Here is a 20,722-nt window from a genome sequence, read left to right on the forward strand (position 1 = left end):
TAGGATTTATTTTAACTCTTTCATAGCCTACATCTTAAGGCATATTCTGCTTAACCAAGGTCTTGCTATACTGATGTTAGATAAAATGTTTTCCTTTTCCACCCACCCCCTATTCGTTTGTAAAGGTATCATTTTGTAACACAAAAGTGGATTTAATATGTTATCTTCTTTGTTTTCAGCACTTGCTATGTTATCTACATAATAAAACTTCTGTTTTAACATCATAATATGTCTTTACACTGCCACCAAGTTCAATGTTTCTTTTAAATAAGCTCTGAAAACTTTTTGCATATATTAATTTCCGTATAAGCGAAATATCTAATTTTAAAACTTTGCATACAGTCTCATTTGTTTTTATTAGTTCTTTTTGAAAACTAAAGAAATTAGGCTTCTCTGCTTCTAATTACTGTATTTAAAAATGCAGTTTGTATTGAATCGTTCTGGGTAAGTTTTTAAAAATGAGCCTCACTGGATGCTACTATAAAAGCTGTCTTGTCAATCAAGGGCTTGTCCACTAGAGGGCAATAGAAACAGTTTTTTAAAAAGTTGACTTGTACCTTTTTAAATTGCCTTTCCAATAGATAGGGATATTGAATTTTTTAAAATAAGTGACTTGACTTCTTTTTTATCCTAGGCGAAGTTGGATATTGCATTTGGAACACACCACACGTAAGCAATTTTTATGAAATGGGGGATGGTATGATTTCACTACATCAAGGGACACTATTCAAAAAGGAGAAGAGGAACTCGTGTGTGATGATTTTGCTGGGGGCGGGGAAGCTATCAGTAAGGAAGAAGAGGACGTGGAGCTGATTTCTAACAGCCTTAAGACAAAGCACTGGGATTCTGGCTCTCAGTCTGCAAGTCTGAATCTGTGACATGGTTTCTGCTTTCTGTTTAGGACATTCCTTATAGCCAACTTAGGAATAGATTGTGGTTGTGTGGTCCATGGTTGCCAATGACTGTATGTGCACTGGTCACATGCCTGTGGATTCTACTACTTTAAAGAAAGTCTTGTGATCTTTGTAAGATTCTGAGTTGCATCAAATAGAATATTGTTACCTTAGCTCTAGGATGTGATTAAAAGAAAAACTATTTTACAAAAAGTTGTTAACTTGACAGGCTGATACCTGTTCCTGTTCAAGACATCTTAGAAAGTTCTCTTTGAGAATGACTTTCTGAGACATTGCAAACCACAGACAGGAAAAACTTTTCTGTTACACACTTCCTACTTGACACGTGCACCCACTTGTCATCCTGACTCCCATTTTAGGTTAATTTTACAAAACCCTTTTACACACTCGGTTCTATAAATGAGAAAAAGAATAAGACATGGTTGTCCCTATTTCAGCATTTTTATAGATCACATTCCCTAGAAAGGATTTGTCAGAAGAATGTGACAGAGCCTCATCTTTCTTCTAGACCAGTAGTGGAAGCAGGTAGCTTGCTTCTGGCATGATCCTCAGGTATCTGTCTCTAGGGCAAAAAGGAATCTCGTAGGAGGAAGTGCTTGTCCCAAGTCTTGTTGTGACTGCTGTTTTCCTGATATGATGGTGACCTGACATGAGGACATACAATTCATCTTTCTCTTTGTACGCTTAAAACTATATCTTGCCAATCTGTTTTAAAATGGAACCAGAGCGGAAGAGTTGAGCCATTTCATAAAAGAATACCTATCAACAACACGTTATCTGGTCTTAGATGCTCTTGAGTACTGGTTGCAGCATTTGCCAACCATCCCTAATTGGTAGCTTCAGTCTAATCGAGGACAGAGTTTGAAGATTAACAGTGAACTCAAGCGCCCGGCTCAGGTATAAATTATTCAAGTAGCACTGAGCTCACAGGTTGCTAATTTCAGCAGAAGATACAAAACGACATTGAATCAGGCAGCTCAGCATCTTAGGCTCCCCTTGCTGCATCACAGGAGACACTGGTGGGCAGCAGCAGTCAGCCTGTCAGGGGTAGACATTCTGCCAGTAATGTGTAACCTCAGATGAATCCTTGTCCCCACCCTTAGATGAAACCCTTGCATAAGTTCCTTCCCCATTCTAAAATACATTGAGCAAATCCCGTCACCCGTTTGGGTTCTGGGTATGATTTCCTAGACCACCAGGGCCAGTTCCTGTGCTGCTCACACATTCTGTGCCAGCACTCAGCATTTCATGGGCATAGTCACACTGCACTCAAGTGCTAGCACACTGGAGAGCCTGCACCTTTGTCCCAGGAGGGACTGAGAGTGCTGGACCTGGCCAGGATCTAGGACAGTGACATTTGATTGAGCCTAGAGGGGCTCTCCTTTTTTCAGTGTTCTTCAAAAAATTATTTGGTCCTTCCTTTTTATTTTATGGATCAGATGCCCCAAGTAGATAAGCAGTTTTCCTCAGGCCAGTGTTGGAGACAGGACTACAACCTGTTTATTTTAACTTAAGTTTTTTAACTTACATTTGTTTGCTCGCTGGTAAAATGAACACATTGTTTCCTTTGGTCCAGCCTCCACCCACACACATACACACACTTTGCAAGTCCACTCCTCCTTTTCCCCCCACCATACACCCTTTACAGGTTATGCCCAACAGAGTTCTTCTCTGGGAGTTGTAAATGCCAGGGGAAGTAATTATAATGGAAGCTTTACCAAGCACACAGTATGTGTAGTGTTTTTGAGACTTAATAGTTTTCTTGCAGCTTTTAGTCTCTTGGTGAGAGAGGCAAGAAAAACATGTGAATTAGAAAAGGAGAAAACCTTCCAGCTTGTGGCAATGGGGTGTAAATCACCTCCCCAGCTTGACCAGGTAGAGCGGCCACAGTGGATGTGAAGTAGTCTTCAAGACTGCATTCATTATAGCACGTGGGTGTCTACCGTGTGCTGTGTACAGAGCGTCTGGACATGACCAGATGCAGCCCCCATCCTCCAGAAGCTTGTAGTCCTGTTAGGTACACCAAACATGCTTTATCCATGTTTCTGTAGGATGCCATGCAATCCCAGGGTTTACCATGCAGTGCTGTAGAATTCTGAGGGTTTTCGTGTCCCCCCAGAGCTGGGAGTTTCCTCTGACAGCCCTATGAATCCACTTTGGGAAAGGAGGGAAAGCAGCTGAATGTCGAATGTGGCCATCTAACTGGGAGCCAATGCGACTAACTAGGAGCAAACCTCAGGATGGGTGGGGCATGCCGCTCTCGCCCTCCATCTGTAGCCAGACCTCCTACCACACACGGTATAGTCCTCTTTCTCGCCTAGACCACATCGTCCCCTGCCTTGCCCACTCCAACCCAGTAGTGTGAAATGTGTGCCACCGTGTCCAGCCCTGCGGAGCCGTGCACAGTGCGACGAGGATCCCAGCGCGTATGATCCAAACAAGCTCTTCCTCTTCCTCCTTCCGGAGGCTGGATGATTCCCTTTACCTCTCCCAGCCACAGATTCCACAGTTGTAAAGTGGGAATGATAATGCTGCCTCTGGATCGAGTGGGGTTTAGCATGCTAGTGTTCTGTGGAGCTTCTAGAATGCTGCCTGGCACTAGATGCTCTGTGGACGTTACTTTTCTTTCCCCCTTTGCAGGAATAGCTTCAAACTTGGGAAGTGTCCTTTTATGCTGCCCCCACGGCTTAATCGATAATAGGCAGGTCATCGTTCTTTAAGGGAGACCTCATTTCTTACCAGTTGTTATCCATTTTTAACTGTGACCTTATTGGCACATGCCGTTTTGTCTATGAAAAAATGATTATGACTCCCTTTAGGTTAGTTCACAATTCTGTTTGACAGGATTCAATGACATTAGTACATGGTTTTCCTGATAATTGATGCTTTGATTAATGGAAATATTTGTAAAGTTTATATCATGAATTCATAACTGGCTTATTCTTAATAACAATCAGCTGCTAATTTGGCAACTGTGTGTGCGAATTTTCCTAGATTTGAGGGAGTGCATTTCATAAATGGAAAGAAGATTGGCCCAACAGCTGTTGTTTCTCCAGCTTTGCATTAATTTACTCTTTGCCAAAGTCTCGCTTAATTCTCTTATATTCTTTTTCCGCATCTTTTTATGCTGACCCCATCCTGTCCAAATAGTATTCATGTTGTAGGATTTTGGAGAGAACTAGTGGTTCATTTTTTCTCTACTGAGTTACATCTGTAAGCATTAAGTAGCACTTTGGCCTCAATGAAAACAGAAAGTCACGGCAGAGTCACTGCCTTGAGGAGTGAATCTCTAGTTGGGGGAAGAGAACTTAGATTCCTAAAATAATTAGAAAACCATCAGGAGGGCAAAAGTCTTCCAATAGCAGGTTACAAAATGAAACAAGGCGTTGAAGGCGTAATGGGGGAGGGAGAGTGTTTTAACTGTGTTTAACAACATGTGTGTTGCATTTCATTCTCACAGAAACCCTGGGAAGGAAAGAAGGGTCTGATCCTTCCCGTTACGTGAAAAATCAAGGCTGAGGCACACTGAATGATTTAGGGGCATTCAATGACTTACCTAGGGTCTTACGGCTTCCAAATGATGAAGGCTGGAGCTTCAAATGGAAGTCTCTTATTTATATCCTTGTCCCTCGCTGGAATTAAAATAAGAGAAATAGGTCTGATGACTGGAGGTCTCATGAAGGCCAGTGGGAAAGGGAGGACTCAACTAGGTGTGATTTGAGTGAAGGGAGGAGAAAAGAGAAGACTTACCTTAAGCCCAGATACTCACTAGTGGCAAGTGTGGTATCTGCGGAGTATGAAAAAAGATCAGTCTTGGGAAAATGAAGCATCTTTCAAACTTTTTAAAACTGCAACCCACAGTAAGAAATACATGTTACATTTCAGTCTACTACACACATCCGTACTCAGGTGCTGAAACAAAAGCTTCATGAACCAGCATGCAATTTACTCTTGAGTTTCTAATTTATGCTATTGCGATTTTTTTTAAAATGCTGTTCACAGCACAGCAAGAAGTTGTGACCATACTGTGAAAAACACTGGACAAGAAGGTTCTCGTTGTCCCTGATAGTAACAGATGATGCTGAAGAGATAAGGGGCCAGACTGGAGGCAGAGCTGGGGTAGGGGTTGGTACTGGCCATGTGGTCTGGACAGAGCCAAGGTTCATTTACTACCAAATACTCTGATCGTTTTGGAAGGTGGTTTTCTATCACTTAAGCAGACTCTGATGACAGTAATGTGTACAAGAAAGAAAGATTGTACATGTTGAAAATTGGAGTAGTAGTAGAGTCTAAAGAATTCCTTTAGCTGCTATATTTGCATTAGAAAGGTATTACATATTTTGAAAGTACCGTTAATCCCTTTTGGTCGCTTTTCTATTTTTAAAGGAAAATGATGCTACTGCTATATGAAGAAGGCCTCCGGGTTGTCATACACACCTCCAACCTCCTGCACGCTGACTGGCACCAGAAAACACAAGGGTTTGTAGAGTTCTGTTCACTTCATGGCAGCAGCTGAGTGTACTCAGAAAGGTCAAAAACCAGAACATTTGCTATATTCTTTTTTTTCTATTTTTTTAATTGTAAAAAAACCACGTACGTGGCGTAGAAAAGAGACACGCAGAAAAAGTGATAGTATTCTTTTACTACCGCCCCCCATCCCACTCTCTTGAAGTAACCAGTATTAACAGTTTAGTACATAATTATCTACAACGGTCTCTATTATACTTGTAAACATAGGTAAATATTTACACACAGTCATTTATTCCTGTTTTTTACAAAAATGGGATCCTACATACACACTACAGGCAAATAGGAACAGCTTGTGCAAAGGATCTGAGGCAGGAAAGAGGATGCACAATGAAAGATCTGAACCCGTTACTTTTCTAGTAAGATGCACCAGATAGCTCTCTTGGTCCCCACTTACCCCTGCACCCACTTGTACACTGAAAACGCCCCCTTACTCCCAATCAGTTTATATTCCCATAAAATAAATCTAAACTGGTGTCTTTTTAGAGCCTGTAATATGTCCATATAGTTGTGAATCTCCAAGAGAAGAGTTGAATATGAAGGTTTTTCATGTTTTTTTTAAATTACTAACCGCTTGTCCTTCGTGCTCATATGCTAAACCTGGTTTTAGATCCCTTTTTTTTAAGGGGGGTTCAATTTGCCTTTCTCTTAAGCCAGTTTGTACATCTCTGCCTTCCCAAGAGAGGAGCTGGTTAGCAGCCTCTTGTGTCAGAAGAAACTCACCTTTTCAGGGTTCGAGTATGTTCCACGCTCATCCTCCCCTGCTTTACCTTGCCCCATATTATTGCCCAGGCTGGGCTGGAACCCTTAATTTGGGGTGTGTTGGCTCTGACTGAGCCCAAGTCACTCCTCAGGTTGAGCTAAAGTACAGACCCTTCCAGCTTTCATCCACTGGGCTGCCTTGACCTGAGTCTGCCGTGAGAACAAGAGTTACCTGTCTTCCTTAAGATGGCCCTTCCAGTTTGAAAGACGGTCTTTTCCCTCAGCTGACATCTTTCTCTCCTCACTTCCCTTCCCCACTGCGGCAGGTGGCTTTGAGCTCCTATCCCCACTGCCTGATAGTTTTCCTGCAAACTTGTTCTAGTTTTTGAGTGTCCCCCTTAAAATATGCTTCTCAAAATGCAGTGTAATCCCAACTGGTTCAGGGTGGAGGCGACGGCCACAGGGTTCCTGATCCACTGAGTTTCCGGTTAACTACCCCGTTGCCACCCCTAGAGCTTCTAGGCTACAGGGCTGGCTTTGGGCACTCATGACTCATATGTAACCCCATCAAAAAGGGAAATGAGATTAATGTAGCTGTTCTTAGGAAAACCGTAATTAGTGAAACTGAAGGGATTTATCAAGATGGCACTCAGTCTTAAGCAGCTGGAAGAATCCCAGCCATGGCCTCCAGCTCCTTCTAGAGTGTGAAGCTTGAGTCTATGGGCATCAGTTGTGCTTCCTCAGGCTTCTCTGGCTGGCTGCCATCTTGCAAGGGATTAAGGGTGAGGGCTTGGGTGTTAATTATTTTCCTTTATTTAAAAAATTTTTTTTTAAATTTTTCATGAGGCCAGCCCGGTGGCATAGTAGTTAAGTTCATGTGCTCCCCTTTGGCGGCCTGGGGTTCACAGATTCGGATCCCAGGCATGGACCTTCACACCGCTCATCAAGCCATTCTGTGGCAGCATCCCACATACAAAGTAGAGGAAGATTGGCACATATGTTAGCTCAGGGCCTATCTTCCTCACCAAAAAATAAAAAGCTCATTGAAACAAACAAACAAAAAAATAATAATGTCATGTGGTTCAAAACTCAAAAAGTTCTAAGGGTATGAAATCTCTCCAACTTCCCTGCCTCAGCCACTCCTGTGTAGGGTACTATTATCTCACTGTTAGTCTAGATTCTTCTCTCTCTGATACTTTGCAGTTTCATTTTGTAGGTTGTAATTTTTAAAAAGTGAATGAAAGCAGTCCTTTTGTGTAATCTTCCTTCATAATTGGTTTATCATGGCTCTGCTACTTCTTTTCTGCTATACAAGTGTTCCAGCCTCCCTTTTCAGCTGCTTCTTGGCCCACCTATTAATTTATCACTTTTAAAATTATTTGGCCCACAATAATAATTTTCTCATCTTATTTTGTGAAGTGTTAAAAACGCCTGACATCTCAGTATGCTTGTTTAGAAAGTCATCAGCTGTCAGGTTCCTCGTCCAGAACCACTCCCGTGAGTGAAACTCTAAGGTGGGAGGAGCCTCGCTCAGCCTGTGGGCTTCAATTTGCTATTACGTGGAGAGACCTTACACATCCATCTAGCCCAGTGTGGTCATTTTACACAGAGAGAAGAGGCCTGGAGAAGTTGTTAGGCTGGCCCAAAATGACAGAGCCAGATAAAAGCAGCTCCAAGTCCAGAGTCTGGGCTCCAATCCTTGTCATATATGTTACCCTTATGTGTGAGGGGTCTTCTCAATGAGGGAAGAGAAATTGTGACATGCCACCCTACTGGAAACATGTACAGAGTTCAGAAGGTGCACAGCCAGGATCCTTATGGTTCTGGATTCTTCCTACCCTGATGGCCTGCATCTTGCCCATCTTCTTTGAGGGCCGCCAACTGAAAGAGGAATTGGGCAATTTCTCTTTTGACTTCATGGCAGAACTGTAGTGGAAGTAGCTGCAGATGGAGAAAAAGGCAGTAACAGCTAATACCTGCTGAGCACTTCTTTAAGTTGGACACTGTTCATTGCCTCGTGTGTGTCTTTGTGACAGTCCTATGAGGCAGGGCTGTTATAACCTGGTTTTTGCACTTGAAGAAACGGAGCACAAGAGGTTTGAAGCCATACTTTTTTTGTAATCCACAATCAGTTAATGGATGTAATGGATCACTTCATAGAAGGATTGGGTTTAGATATGGTTGTTTTCCATTTGTGGGTATAATATAGAAGTTTTAGCAAAGTGCATTGTTTCCCTTTGGGGAAAAAGAATTGAAGAAATGAAAGATGTCTTTAATTTGTTTTTACTGAATTATTTGTAGTCTGAAGTTAGTGTTAATGTAATATCATTAAATGTGGTATGTAGTCATCCTAGACACCAAAAAAGTGTAGGATATGAAAATATCTCACACTGCTATAGGATATACATCATGAAAACGAGTTAGTTGAAAATAGATTGTGCTTACATTTTTCTTAGTCTAGATAACTTATTTTGCATTTGGCTAAAGAGCTACGTTGGTGGGCAAAATCTTGCTTGGGTTACTACAGGTGGCGTGGACTTACGATAACAATTAGGAGTGGAACTCTTTTTTTTCTTTGAGGAAGATTAGCCCTGAGCTAACATCTGCTTCCAATCCTCCTCTTTTTGCTGAGGAAGACTGGCCCTGAGCTAACATGCATGCCCATCTTCCTGTACTTTACATGTGGGATGCCTGCCATAGCATGGCTTGCCAAGTGGCGCCATGTCTGCACCCGGGATCTGAACTGGCGAACCCCGGGCCACCAAAGCGGAATGTGCGAACTTAACCACCGCGCCACCAGGCGAGCCCCAGGAGTGGAACTGTTGTCATCAAGTCTTCAAAGGCAGTATAGAGGTGCGGGGGTAAGAAGAGGAATAAGGAAGGTGCGGTGAGTGAATGAGAGGGAGCGTGGAGAGATTGAGTTGGGAGAGTTGGGCAGAGGCCAGATCTTACTGGGTCTTAAGTTCATGGGGAGTTGTTCAAAAATATGCTGAATATGACGGAAGACTTTGGAGTGGTGCAATCAGATTTGTTTCATCTTTTATAAGGATCGCTTTACTTAACGTGGAGATAGGTAGTGAGAATTCACCTCTTCCTTAGAGTAAGTACGTAATCAATACAGAGAGATCATTGTGATCCGTTGCATTCCTGACTGTTAAAGGTCCTTTTTTTTCCATTTCAGAATATGGTTGAGCCCCTTGTACCCACGAATTGTCCATGGAACCCACAGCTCTGGAGAATCAACAACACATTTTAAAGCTGATCTCATCAGCTACTTGATGGCTTATAACGCTCCTTCTCTCAAGGAGTGGATAGATGTCATCCAGGAGCATGATCTCTCTGAAACAAAGTACGTATTGCCTTGGTGATTTGGGGTGTGTATGGTAGGTTAATACCTTGAGAGCTGCATGAGGTCTGGAATGCAGGGGTCTTGGAAAGAGACTGAGTGATGTTTGGCTCTGTCTCATGACGTGATAAAAGTGGAAGGTTCTGTCACTATCTGCATCTCCTGGTTCTCAGCCACTAAAGTGGAGGCCAGTAAATCTTCCCGCTTACCCTAAAGCTCTCACTGGGGTACTTTTAAAATTAGTAAGTTCTTTTCCTGGTACCTCACACCTTGTGGGTGTTCCACCATTAGTGGATGTGCTTGAAAATGAGTTCAAGTGTCAGTTACTATGAGGAAGCATCCCAAGAAAATGGGTTGACTCTTAGTACATTTCTATTAGATTATATTCGTTTTCATGTGTATTTTGTGATTTTTGAGTCTAGAAATCATACCACTATGTTCTATAACTTGGATTTTCATATCTTTTTAGTGTTTACCTCATTGGATCAACCCCAGGACGCTTTCAAGGAAGTCAAAAAGACAACTGGGGACATTTTAGGCTTAGGAAGGTAACAGAATTTTTACTATTTTAACATTTTTTTTAAATTTAATGTATATTCTCCTTTTTCGTTTATAATTGTATATTTTGATGACAGTTTCACAAAATCTCTAGCGCCATTCTGGGCAAGTAGTAAGCCCTTGATAAATTGTCTAATTATAGTTCTCAGGAATTACTTTTTAGTTTTTGTTATGCCTTGCATAGGTGTGGAGTAGACCGTTCTAAATGGCAAAAGCATGTGGGCTTTTTGTTTCTCTATTTCCTATAATAAAGTTAATTAGAGACTTCTCATTCATACAAGTATTGTAGCTTTTGATCAGCATATGCAGGATTTTTAACATGCAAGTTCAACAAAGAACAGAAAATAGTGTTGAGTAGAGGCTACGACTGAGCTATAATGTCCTTTGTTTACTAAACCAGTGCCCTTGAGAGAATCGTAATTACAAACGTGACATTTGCTGCTGGTATGAAAATGAACAAAGAAAGATCTTTAACACAATAAAACAACAAGTAAGTTAAAGATTACAGTTTTCTTCATCCCTCTTTAGGAGACAGTTCGTTGGCGTCATAAATTCCCTGCAGTGGCTTTCTAAAAGCCTTACCTCTTTTTCTGTAAATTATTCATGTTATGTAAGAATTCTGCTTGGTTAATGAAACTTTTTCATTTTGATTTCTGTTTCTGAAATGAGACCACAGCTGAAAGCAGGCAAGACTTCAAGTCTTGACCTAGAGAGGGAGTAGAGCACACTAAGTCATGGCTTTGGAGGGGGAGTCCCACACCTGGGTTCAAATCCTGACCTGTCGTTTCCAAGTCATGTGACCTTGGCTTACTCCTTAGACTGCCTCTCTTGTCGTGTGCAAAATGGGCATCATATAGTACTTCACTCACAGAGTCATGTAAGGAGTAAATGAAATAGTGAGAGCAAGGCAGCTGCTGAGTGTTCCATAAGCATTGATGGTTACTGGTTTGTGGACTGATGGTTTGGACAGGCTAGGTAATAGCACATGTTGTGTAGGCTCACAGTCTTACTGAAAGTCAAATAGCACCTTAGAGTTTTCAAACCACATTTCACACTGTTGCTCATGTTGGGTCACAGCTGCCCCCCAGGGAAGACGGGGATAATCAGACTTCGGTCTCACTGATGTAAATGGAAGCACAGGGACTTGTCCAGGGTCATGTAGCTGATCGGGGGCTGAGCACCAGAATAGAAACTGGGTCCTGTAAATGTCAGTTCAGTTCTGTTTCCTACACCGTGCTGCGCAAAGGGTGGAAGGTGAGAACAATTTGGGCTTTTAGTATATGTGTTTATAAATATTAATGCCCAAGCTGTGTTAAGGGAAATAATGCCTATTAAACTAAACAATACGTCAGTCAGAATATGGGCTCCACTGGGGCAGGAACTACAGCTTATTTTTCTTGCTATCTCCAGCCTCTAGGTAGATATTCAGTGCGTGTTTAAGTGGATAAAATTTCCGAATATTTTCTGAATTGTTTCTGCAGCTTTGCATTAAGTATCAGACAAAGCAGGAAGTGCAGACCAGTCTTCTGCAGTGTTTAAGGTCGTATGCATTTATATGTAAATATCTTCTCTCATTTTAAAAGCATCAGAGCTACCAGGTACCCACGTGTTAAACCTCTTTCAAACAATAGGAGTCCAAATACACAGCAGCTTGACCTTCTGGGTGTTGTTTAGGTATACAGTCCTGCGATGGGGAGATGTTCTGAGAAACACGTCACCAGGTGATTTGTTGTGCGAACATGGTAGCATGTACTTCCACCAACCTAGGTGGTATGGCCTACTGCTCACCTAGGCTATATGTTGCTAACCTTGTGGGGTCACCGCCATATATGTGGTCTGTCGTTGACTGAAACGTCATTATGTGGCACATGACTATTAAACAATTATGATTTCAAGGAAAAAATCTAACTTCATATGGCAGGTTTGTGATTTATCTGACATTTCTACTAAAATGGGTCTTTTTAATGTTTTTGCTTTTAGTACAAATCAAAAAATTCTAGCAGAAGAATACTCCTGTCCACTTGCTCCATTAAAATAAAATACTTTTACTATTTAAAAAACACTTCCCAAAGAAGAAAATAATGTCTACCTGAGATGAAAATGATCACTAGTATTTTCAGCATTTCCTTGCTAATTAGGCATTCCAAGGGCAGAAAACTGTGTTCCGCATTATTGCAGCATTTCTGTTTGTATGTTTGAGTGACTGTAGCATTCCTCTTTATTCTTTCACAGCTTCTGAAAGAACATGCCTCCTCCATACCCAAAGCAGAGTCTTGGCCGATAGTAGGTCAGTTTTCAAGCATTGGCTCCATGGGGGCTGACGAATCAAAATGGTTGTGTTCTGAGTTCAAAGAGAGCTTGGTGACATTGGGAAAGGAAAGCAAGACCCCAGGGAAAAGTGTCAGTCCCTTTCATTTGGTGAGTGCACCTCCTCCTCAAGTTACCTATTTTTATTCTCTAGTCCAGGAGAATTGAGAATCAGTCCTTCTTGTAATAGAGAGGTGTCTCATTCAGTGATTTCTGGATGGAAACAGAAGTCCATTAGCATCATCGTTTGTAATCAAGTGACCTTAATGTCATCTGGTGCTGGGAGCATCTGATTTGTTCAGAGCTCTGTTTCAGCCACAGGCTAGAAATGGCTCAGGATGTCTCACCTGCATGAGGATGCAATTTTCCTTTCCTTCCTTCAGGTTGTTAAGCCAAGGAAAAAATATTTGATAAAGCATTGCCAGCAGAGTTACAAGCATTTTTAATTATTTAGAGGCCTTTGAATTAATAATTAATTTTGCATTCAATTCAGTTTTAATTTGGCATTTCAGAGGAAAAAATATTCTAATCAAAATGGAATTTTTTCCTCGATTATGTGTGCTTCCTGTAGTTTAATTACTACAAGTTAAGGGTTTTTTCAGTAAGACAGGAACTTTTTAAAATTTCAAGCCTATTTTCTAAGTCTTTAAGTATTTTTAATTGAGGTTTTCATTTTCTTGAAAACTAATTTATCATTCCTTTTAACAAATAGTTTCTTCAACATGGTACATTCCAAGTGTTTTTGTTTTCTTCCTTGTTTTTAGATCTATCCTTCTGTGGAAAATGTACGGACCAGCTTAGAAGGATATCCAGGTAATTGTTGGGTAGGCTGTCTCAATTGTATTTTTTGGGTATATTTCATAAAATGCCTTGGTCAACTTTTTTAGACAAGTGATAAGAATGCCTTCCTCGTGGAGATGAGAAAAGTTCTGGTTAGAAATTTGGAGGTGATTTTATCCTGACTGGATAAGGATCTTGAAAATAGGTGATATTGAGCACTGCTGTGTTCCAAAGATGACACCACGCAGCTGGGCAGTTGGGGTCTGTTACTGAATCCTCGCGATAACCCTCTGAGTGATTGTTATTCTCCTCGTTTCCACCAGTAAGGCTGTTCTCACCTCTGCTGCCAACAGACTGGTTGTGTAGACAAGATGTCCAAATGAAACCAGCTTCTCCTACTGCACCGTGCCTTTTCCAGCAAGTCTAACTAACATGCCTTTCTCTTATCTCTCTCTCCACATCCTCCCTGCCTGTGTCTGTGTGTGGTTCTTCCAAGTTTGAATCCCAGACACAGATATATTTAAGAAGTTAGGCTTAATATTAAGACGAAAGCTTTGGTATAACCTAGTTGATGGAGCTGTTCTCTCAAGGGCTTCATTTGTAAATGCCTAGGATTATTTTGTAGACGTCTTTCAACCTTGTCCTCTATTTCCCTATACCAATGCTGGCACTAAACTTTTGTTTGGAATTCAACAGCCACCCAAATAGTGCATTCAGGAGGTGATATCCCAAAACCTAAACAGATATGCCTCTGAAAAAAAGGAATTCTGATGGGTGTTTGTTTATGATTGGAAGCAGAATGCTGTGAATTAGACTAACTTGGTCCATTTATTTTTGTCCTAGTAGATGTGACTCTGCCAGCAAAACCTCCGTAGGGTTTAGAGTGTATTAGCCCATTTGTTGCTTCTTAGTGGCAAAGCTAAAATTATTTCACTGAGACTCAGGAACATGGTGATTTTTTTTATCTTCTCCTTTTTGTATTTCTAATAGACTAGATCCCTTCAAAGCATACTTTTTAATGGAGAAGAACCTGGTATTTTCAATAAAGCTGTTTTATAACTAGTCCTGAAACCCTGACTATGTTTTTTAGTTATTTGCAGTAGGAGATACAACATGCCCTGTTTGATAAGTTGGAGAAATGTAAAGCCATCTTTGGATATAGATTACTATGGAGACGTTCCAGCCTGTGTTTTGGAAGTGACTGATGAATCTACAGTGGAACTTTCCTCCTTTCAAAGATGAACAAAAATTGGCTTCTAATTGTTTCCACTTGGAAGCGTATCTTTATTCTCTTTGCAGGAATATGACTTTTAGAATTCCTTTTTTAAAACTTAGCTGTTTAGTGAACTTTTTAATTTATTTTAGTGATTGTTCTATTCCATTTGTGAGAATCTGTTTAGCTAGTACAGATTCCTTTTGGAAGTAGCAGAGTGTAAAAGGCGAGGGAGGCAGACGAACTGAATTCTCAGGCTAGTCTGCCTCCCCAGGTGTCCTGGTCTTGGGCAGAAATAAAGAGGTGTGTGCTCCAGACCTCATCTTGCAAAATGTGGCTCAGGATGTCGCACCTGCATGTGGATGGCAGGACAGGCCTGGATTCTTTCTCTGGTTTTTCTAACACTTCAAATCTCTGCTGTGAATGATGTTTAATTCCTATCTGGTATTTTCACCATAAGTGTCTTTGCCACAAGCAGTTTTCGCCGCAAACATTTTTGCTGCACAATTAATTGACTGAAGGCAATTTTGCTGTAAAAGATAAACTAACTGGTTGATTGACAGTTTTGGTTTAATTTGGTGGCAAATGGTTTTCATTTGGTTACAAATATGCATCCTGGTATTTGCATGAAATTTATGCCTCTGTTAATGAAGGAAGACATTTTAGTGAAAAAAAAAGTACAACGCTGAACGAGATGAATCAGCAAGCAAAAAAGAAAAATGTATAATATTATGAATGAAAGACTTGGAAGACAAAGTGCTTAGGTAACAATCCACAAAATAAAGTCAGTTCTTTGCACAGTATTGCCATGAATCTACGCACATTTAAATATTCAAATATTTGTATTCAATATTTTGTATTTTCATTTTTCGCAGTCAAGTCTGTTTAATTTTGTTCACTTTTCATATTTTATTATGAAAACCATGTTACCAGATGAAATCAAAACTGTCAATCCACCAGTTATTTTGTCTTTTACAGCAGAATTGCCTTACAGCCAGTTGGTTGTGCTGCAAAAATGTTTGTGGCTAAACTTATGGCAACCATGAGATTACCATCCCTGAGTGATTAAATAATACCTTTTTCTTTTCAGATAGTAAACATTTACTATTTAATATGCACCCTTAAGAAAGGAAGCTATTGAGATAACGTACGTAGTACAAGTATAGACATTTTCTTTCAAAGAACTATTCTATAAAGTGAGATAGTGGAGTAGTTTTGGTTTTTCCTTTTACCTTCTCAGTGTTTTCTGTAGATTTTCTTCTTAATGAAGGATCCTCAAATTATATGCCATAATTTTAATATATTTTTCTTTTAAAAGCTGGGGGCTCTCTGCCCTATAGCATCCAGACAGCAGAAAAACAGAATTGGCTCCATTCCTATTTTCAGTAAGTAATTGATTTAGAATGCTGCTCTTGCTTCTTTAAGAATAAGAATATTTATTTGTCTAACTTTTTAAAAAGAGAATCTTACATAATGTAGCTATATTTTTCCATCTACATATGTTGACGAGAGAAATAATTTAAAATAAGGTTTTGAACATTTTTTGGAATAGGTTTTTAATACCAAAGAGTAAAATTTATCTCTGTGAAGTTTCTATTTATATATTGGCATGCAAAGAAAAAGATAAATAAAATAACATGTTGAGTAGTTTAGAATTTTCATAAGCAGCATTTTAGTTAATGTTTCCAATATATAAAATATAATCATTCTGTCTACACATTCATACACTGTGTGACTGCATGCTTGCTCAGGGTAGAATCCACAGGAGACAGGATAGTATTTGGCTTGTCATAAAAGTTCAGTAAATGGTCAAATGGACAAGTGCAAAGAGTGTCCTTTGTCTTTCTCTAGCTACAGAAGTTGCACATCCTGCATGTTTCTAGGCTGATCCTGGTTTCATACATGCTTCAACAAGCATTTATTATGCCTGACAGCAAGACACGAAGGCAGATTACATTTCGGTAGTTTTCATTCTAATTCAGTGTGTCATCCAGGAGGCTTTCTTTAATGCTTTTTTGGGGAGGTTTTTCCTTACAGAGGACATTTCTTGATATTGAGTTCCTTTCACTATTGCTTCATGCAAGTGAATTTAATAATCTAATGATGGACCTCCCTAATCTCAATTCTGTTCACAGACCGTCCTCTTATATTCATAAGTAAGGATTGTTGCCTCATGATATAGGTCATTTTTTCCCATGGAACCTTAGCCCTATAATGTTGGAAACTTAGAAACCAGACACATCTATGAATATCAGCCTCTGATTAAAGTCCTTCTGAATTATCCCCTTGCTTTTCAGCATTCCATTTTGATATTCATACTGTTTGTATTTTTCTCATTTTGTATTTTAATTCAACAAGCTTTCGCTGAGTCTCTCCTCAGTAGTACACTATGGGAGCGTGATTCCTGCTTTGAAGGAGCTCACAATCCAGCTAGGAGAGAAGATGTGCATACGTGCAGCTAAAAGCACAACAGAAATAATAGATACATGTGTGTGTATATATATATATGTGTGTAGGTATATGTATATATATGTATGTATGTATTCATGGCAAAAAAGACAGGAAGGCTGTATGCCGGAAGGTTATAGTGCTTTTTGTGAGTGGTGGAAATTTTTTTTTATACATGCCTATATTCTAAAATGACCATGTGTCATTCCATTATCCGAACAGAGTTTAATAAGATGTCACAGAGAACTGTGTACCCACTGTTGTTTTAGAGTATAGGATTTTTGCTTTTCATGCAGTTTCCTAATATTAGAATTATGACCAATTTGTTTTTTCTAATAAGTGATTTGTGTCTTTCCTGTTGCTAGTAAATGGTCAGCTGAGACATCTGGCCGCAGCAATGCCATGCCACATATTAAGACATATATGAGGCCCTCTCCAGACTTCAGTCAAATTGCTTGGTTCCTTGTCACAAGGTAAGAAGTCTTTATATTCCTAATGGGAGGAATTTTTTAGATGTGTTTGTTCTGAATACTGAATGGGTTTCCAACAAGTAATTTTGTGAATTGATTGTCATTTGTTTTCAGTGTATATAAACCTTATTTAGAGGAGGCTCGTGACCAAGCTCTTTGTAAAGCATGTAACCATCGCCTGATTTTACTTTCAGTCTAGGTGTTTATAAGGTTTACATGAAGTTTGCAATCACTTCTGTTATTTAATACTTGAATAATAGGGTTTAGGCAAATTGACATTTGGGGTAAATAGAGAAGAAAAATGAAATGGTGAAATTAATATTGTTCCTTAATTATTTTCTCCTCTGATAATTGAAACTTGAGCAACTCTCATGTCCTTCTTTTAAGCTTCTTTAAGATACAACTAGTGTACTATAAAGACACTGATTTAAAGGCTACGATTGAATGGTTTCATATCTTCACAGAATTGTGCAACCATCACCATAATCTAATTTTAAAATATTTTTGTCACCCCATCAGAAATTCCCTACCTCATACCATTTTTGAGTCTACTTTTATAGCAAAGTAGATTGCTATGCCCTTTCAAAAACTGAGCTGCACTAGAACTTTAGTTTCTGACTTCTAGTCTGAACAAAGATCATTAGGCATCTCTTCAGGTGATGTCAAGAGTAACTAAGGTATCACAGGGTAGAATCGTATCTTTAAGAAAGGAACAGCACTAATGAATTAACTTTTAAACAAAAGAGCCACTTAAAAACAAAACCAAGTACTTCCCTAGTTTATGGAAATTGATGGCTGAACTTTTCACCCCAGCTCAGGATAAGGAAGAGTGACCCAAACACTGTTAGTGGTATAGATCTGATGCAAGAGAGGGCTTCCTGAAGGTTTTTGAGGCACCAAAGCATAATGGAAAAACATACTTTTGAGTCTTAAAGATAAGGATTCAAGATGCTATTCCATCATTTGCTAGCTCTGTGAACCTAGGATATTTATTTAATCTGAGTCTGTTTCCTATCCTATAAAGTGAGAAAAGTGATGGCTGTCTTTTGGGGTTATTGTGAGAATTAAATGAGATACTAGAGCTCAGGACCTGGGACTTAACAGGCTGCAGGATGTGAGAGCTGTGATTGCGCTTGTTCAGCTTCACCTTCAAGACTGTGAAGGTCAGCCGGGGGAATTAATGCACTTTTCTTTGTGCATCATAAAAAGAGAAACTTCTGCTTCTGAAGAGGTAGGTTTTCTGGGTGTGAAGACTTGAACTATAGATTCCCTGGGTAGAGAATTCATTGCCTGAGACAGATACACAGTGCCAGGGAGAACAGATATGGAAGCTCATGGCCCCTCTTTGGGCAAGGAGTTCGAGCCCCAGCTGCCTTGGTGAATGTGAGAGTGTTAATCCTTCCCCCCAACTTTATTTTAAATAACACACTCAAAAAAGCTAAATTATTACATATATTCCTGAATTAAAGTGATGAGAAATTAAGTTATAATGCTACTCAGCCTTCTACAAAGTTAATCACGAGAACATGAATTTGGGTATCATATGGATCCTTGAACTCTCTCCAAAGGGACCTGGATATTCAGAGACCACATTTTGGTGTCAGCTCACCTATCTGTTCAATAACTGTCTTTTAAACCAAGTTACTAAGTTGCAAGTAGAAGAACCTGGCTTTTACTGGTTCTTCCACATCCTGATCCTGGGTGTGACCTTCACTGTGGGTCGTAGGACTCTACCCATTATAATTACTGTTTTATACTGGTCAGGGCTCTTACTGAAATCATGCTATTTTGCATGATGTTGAATTGAATTTGAAGGCTGCACTTCCAACTTTGGCTAAAATCCTCTTAACTTAGCCATCTGGTTTTTCTCAAAATGTGGTAGAGAAACATACCAATTATTGGGTAAAAATGGGTTTGTCTAATATCTCATTTTTTCCTGCTGGCAAAACTGGTGCCCAGAGAAATTAAGTTTCCAAGAGCATACAGGTCAGCTTTTATTCACACAGAGGGAGTGACTAGAAGTGATTTTCTTTTCCTTCTGCCATTGGGTAGACTTTTCCTCCAAGATAGAAATGGATGTCTAAGGCTCTCATGTGAGAATTCTCACTGTGGGTCTTTGAGGTTTGCTAAAGATGGAAATCCTGGTGCTGGGGATCCATGGATAAAGGAGAGGAGAGGCTGTTTGAAAGGCTGCCCTGTGAGATGAAAATGGAAAGATTGGGTCCTAAGAAAGCAGGGACAATTCCTCTTACGCTTCTGTGTTAGTCAGGGTTCTCCAGAAAAACAGAACCAGTATATGAGATATGCACACGCGCACACACACACACACACACACCCCCCCACACACACAGATTTATTTTTATTTTAAGGAATTGACTCATTATTGTAGGAGCTTGAAAGTCAAACATCCATAGAGTAAGCCTGTAGCCTGGAGATGTAGATACCGCAGTCTGGAGTCTGTTTCTATTTTGTTGCAAAAGTTGAAATTGCTGTCTGTTTGCTGACTGTTTTTTCCTCAAAGTGGAGCACCACATAGTGACATTTTGGTCAACGATAAACCACGTATATACAACAGTGGTCCCATAAGGTTATAATGGAGCTGAAAAATTCCTGTCACCTAGTGACATTGAAGCCATTGTCACATCGTAATGCAACACGTCACTCACATGTGTGTGGTGATGCTGCCATCAACAAACCTACTGCACTGACAGTTACATAAAAGTATAGCACACACAATTGTGTACAGTACATAATACTCGATAATGATAATAAACGACTATGTTACTTATGTATTTACTATGATATACTTTTTATTGTTATTTTAGAGTGTACTTTTTCTACTTCAAAAAGTTTACCATAAAACAGTATGCCATGGTACGCCAGCAGGAGCCTCATACATCTTGTGTTTACTGCATCTCTTGATTGGATCATTTTCTCTTGTGGTTGATGAAATATTGTGTTGTTTTACTCCTCATGGCCCCTAAGCATACAAAATTCATTGCTAATGTTGCCAGTGAAAAGCCACATTGAGTGATTGACCTGGAAACGTGATTAAAAGTGATGGAGTACAAAGGTAGAAAATCACTGATGGTTATTGCTCACCAGTTAGGCATGTCCCGTTCCACCATAGCTACGATCTTGAAGACTAAAGTGTCAGAAGCTGTTAAAGAATTTGCTTTATTATAGGCAACGAGACTAACAAATTCGGGAAGGGCCTGTATCAGAGGTGGAGAAGCTTCTAATGACCTGGATTGAAGACCAGACACCGAAGTGTATCCCTCTCAGTGCCATGACGATCACGACCAAAGCAAAAAGTTTGTTTGCGATGTCAAGAGAAAAGGCTGGACCTGACTACAATATTGAGTTTACTCCCAGCTCTGGGTGGTTTAAACAATTCAAGAATTGTTGTTTGTTACATAAGGTGAAAGTGAGTGGTGAGTCTGCAAGTGCTGATGCG

General features: G+C 39.9%; 1 protein-coding gene across 5 annotated transcripts in view; it reads left to right on the forward strand.

The window, feature by feature from the left end:
- TDP1 (tyrosyl-DNA phosphodiesterase 1) overlaps positions 1 to 20,722 on the forward strand; it is an 81,658-nt gene that overhangs the window by 14,794 nt on the left and 46,142 nt on the right. For all 5 annotated transcript variants that reach the window (XR_011504736.1, XM_044774184.2, XM_070514188.1 and 2 more), the window contains exons 6-13: positions 635 to 669; positions 5,301 to 5,393; positions 9,325 to 9,492; positions 9,959 to 10,037; positions 12,280 to 12,465; positions 13,119 to 13,167; positions 15,666 to 15,732; positions 17,161 to 17,268. Coding sequence is in view for 4 of the 5 variants with exons in the window: in XM_044774184.2 (XP_044630119.2) it covers positions 635 to 669; positions 5,301 to 5,393; positions 9,325 to 9,492; positions 9,959 to 10,037; positions 12,280 to 12,465; positions 13,119 to 13,167; positions 15,666 to 15,732; positions 17,161 to 17,268 (785 nt within the window). In the remaining variant the exon portion in view is untranslated. The remainder of the gene's footprint in view (positions 1 to 634; positions 670 to 5,300; positions 5,394 to 9,324; positions 9,493 to 9,958; positions 10,038 to 12,279; positions 12,466 to 13,118; positions 13,168 to 15,665; positions 15,733 to 17,160; positions 17,269 to 20,722) is intronic.

This window comes from Equus asinus, chromosome 7 (assembly GCF_041296235.1).
Source record: "Equus asinus isolate D_3611 breed Donkey chromosome 7, EquAss-T2T_v2, whole genome shotgun sequence".
Taxonomy (NCBI): domain Eukaryota; kingdom Metazoa; phylum Chordata; class Mammalia; order Perissodactyla; family Equidae; genus Equus; species Equus asinus.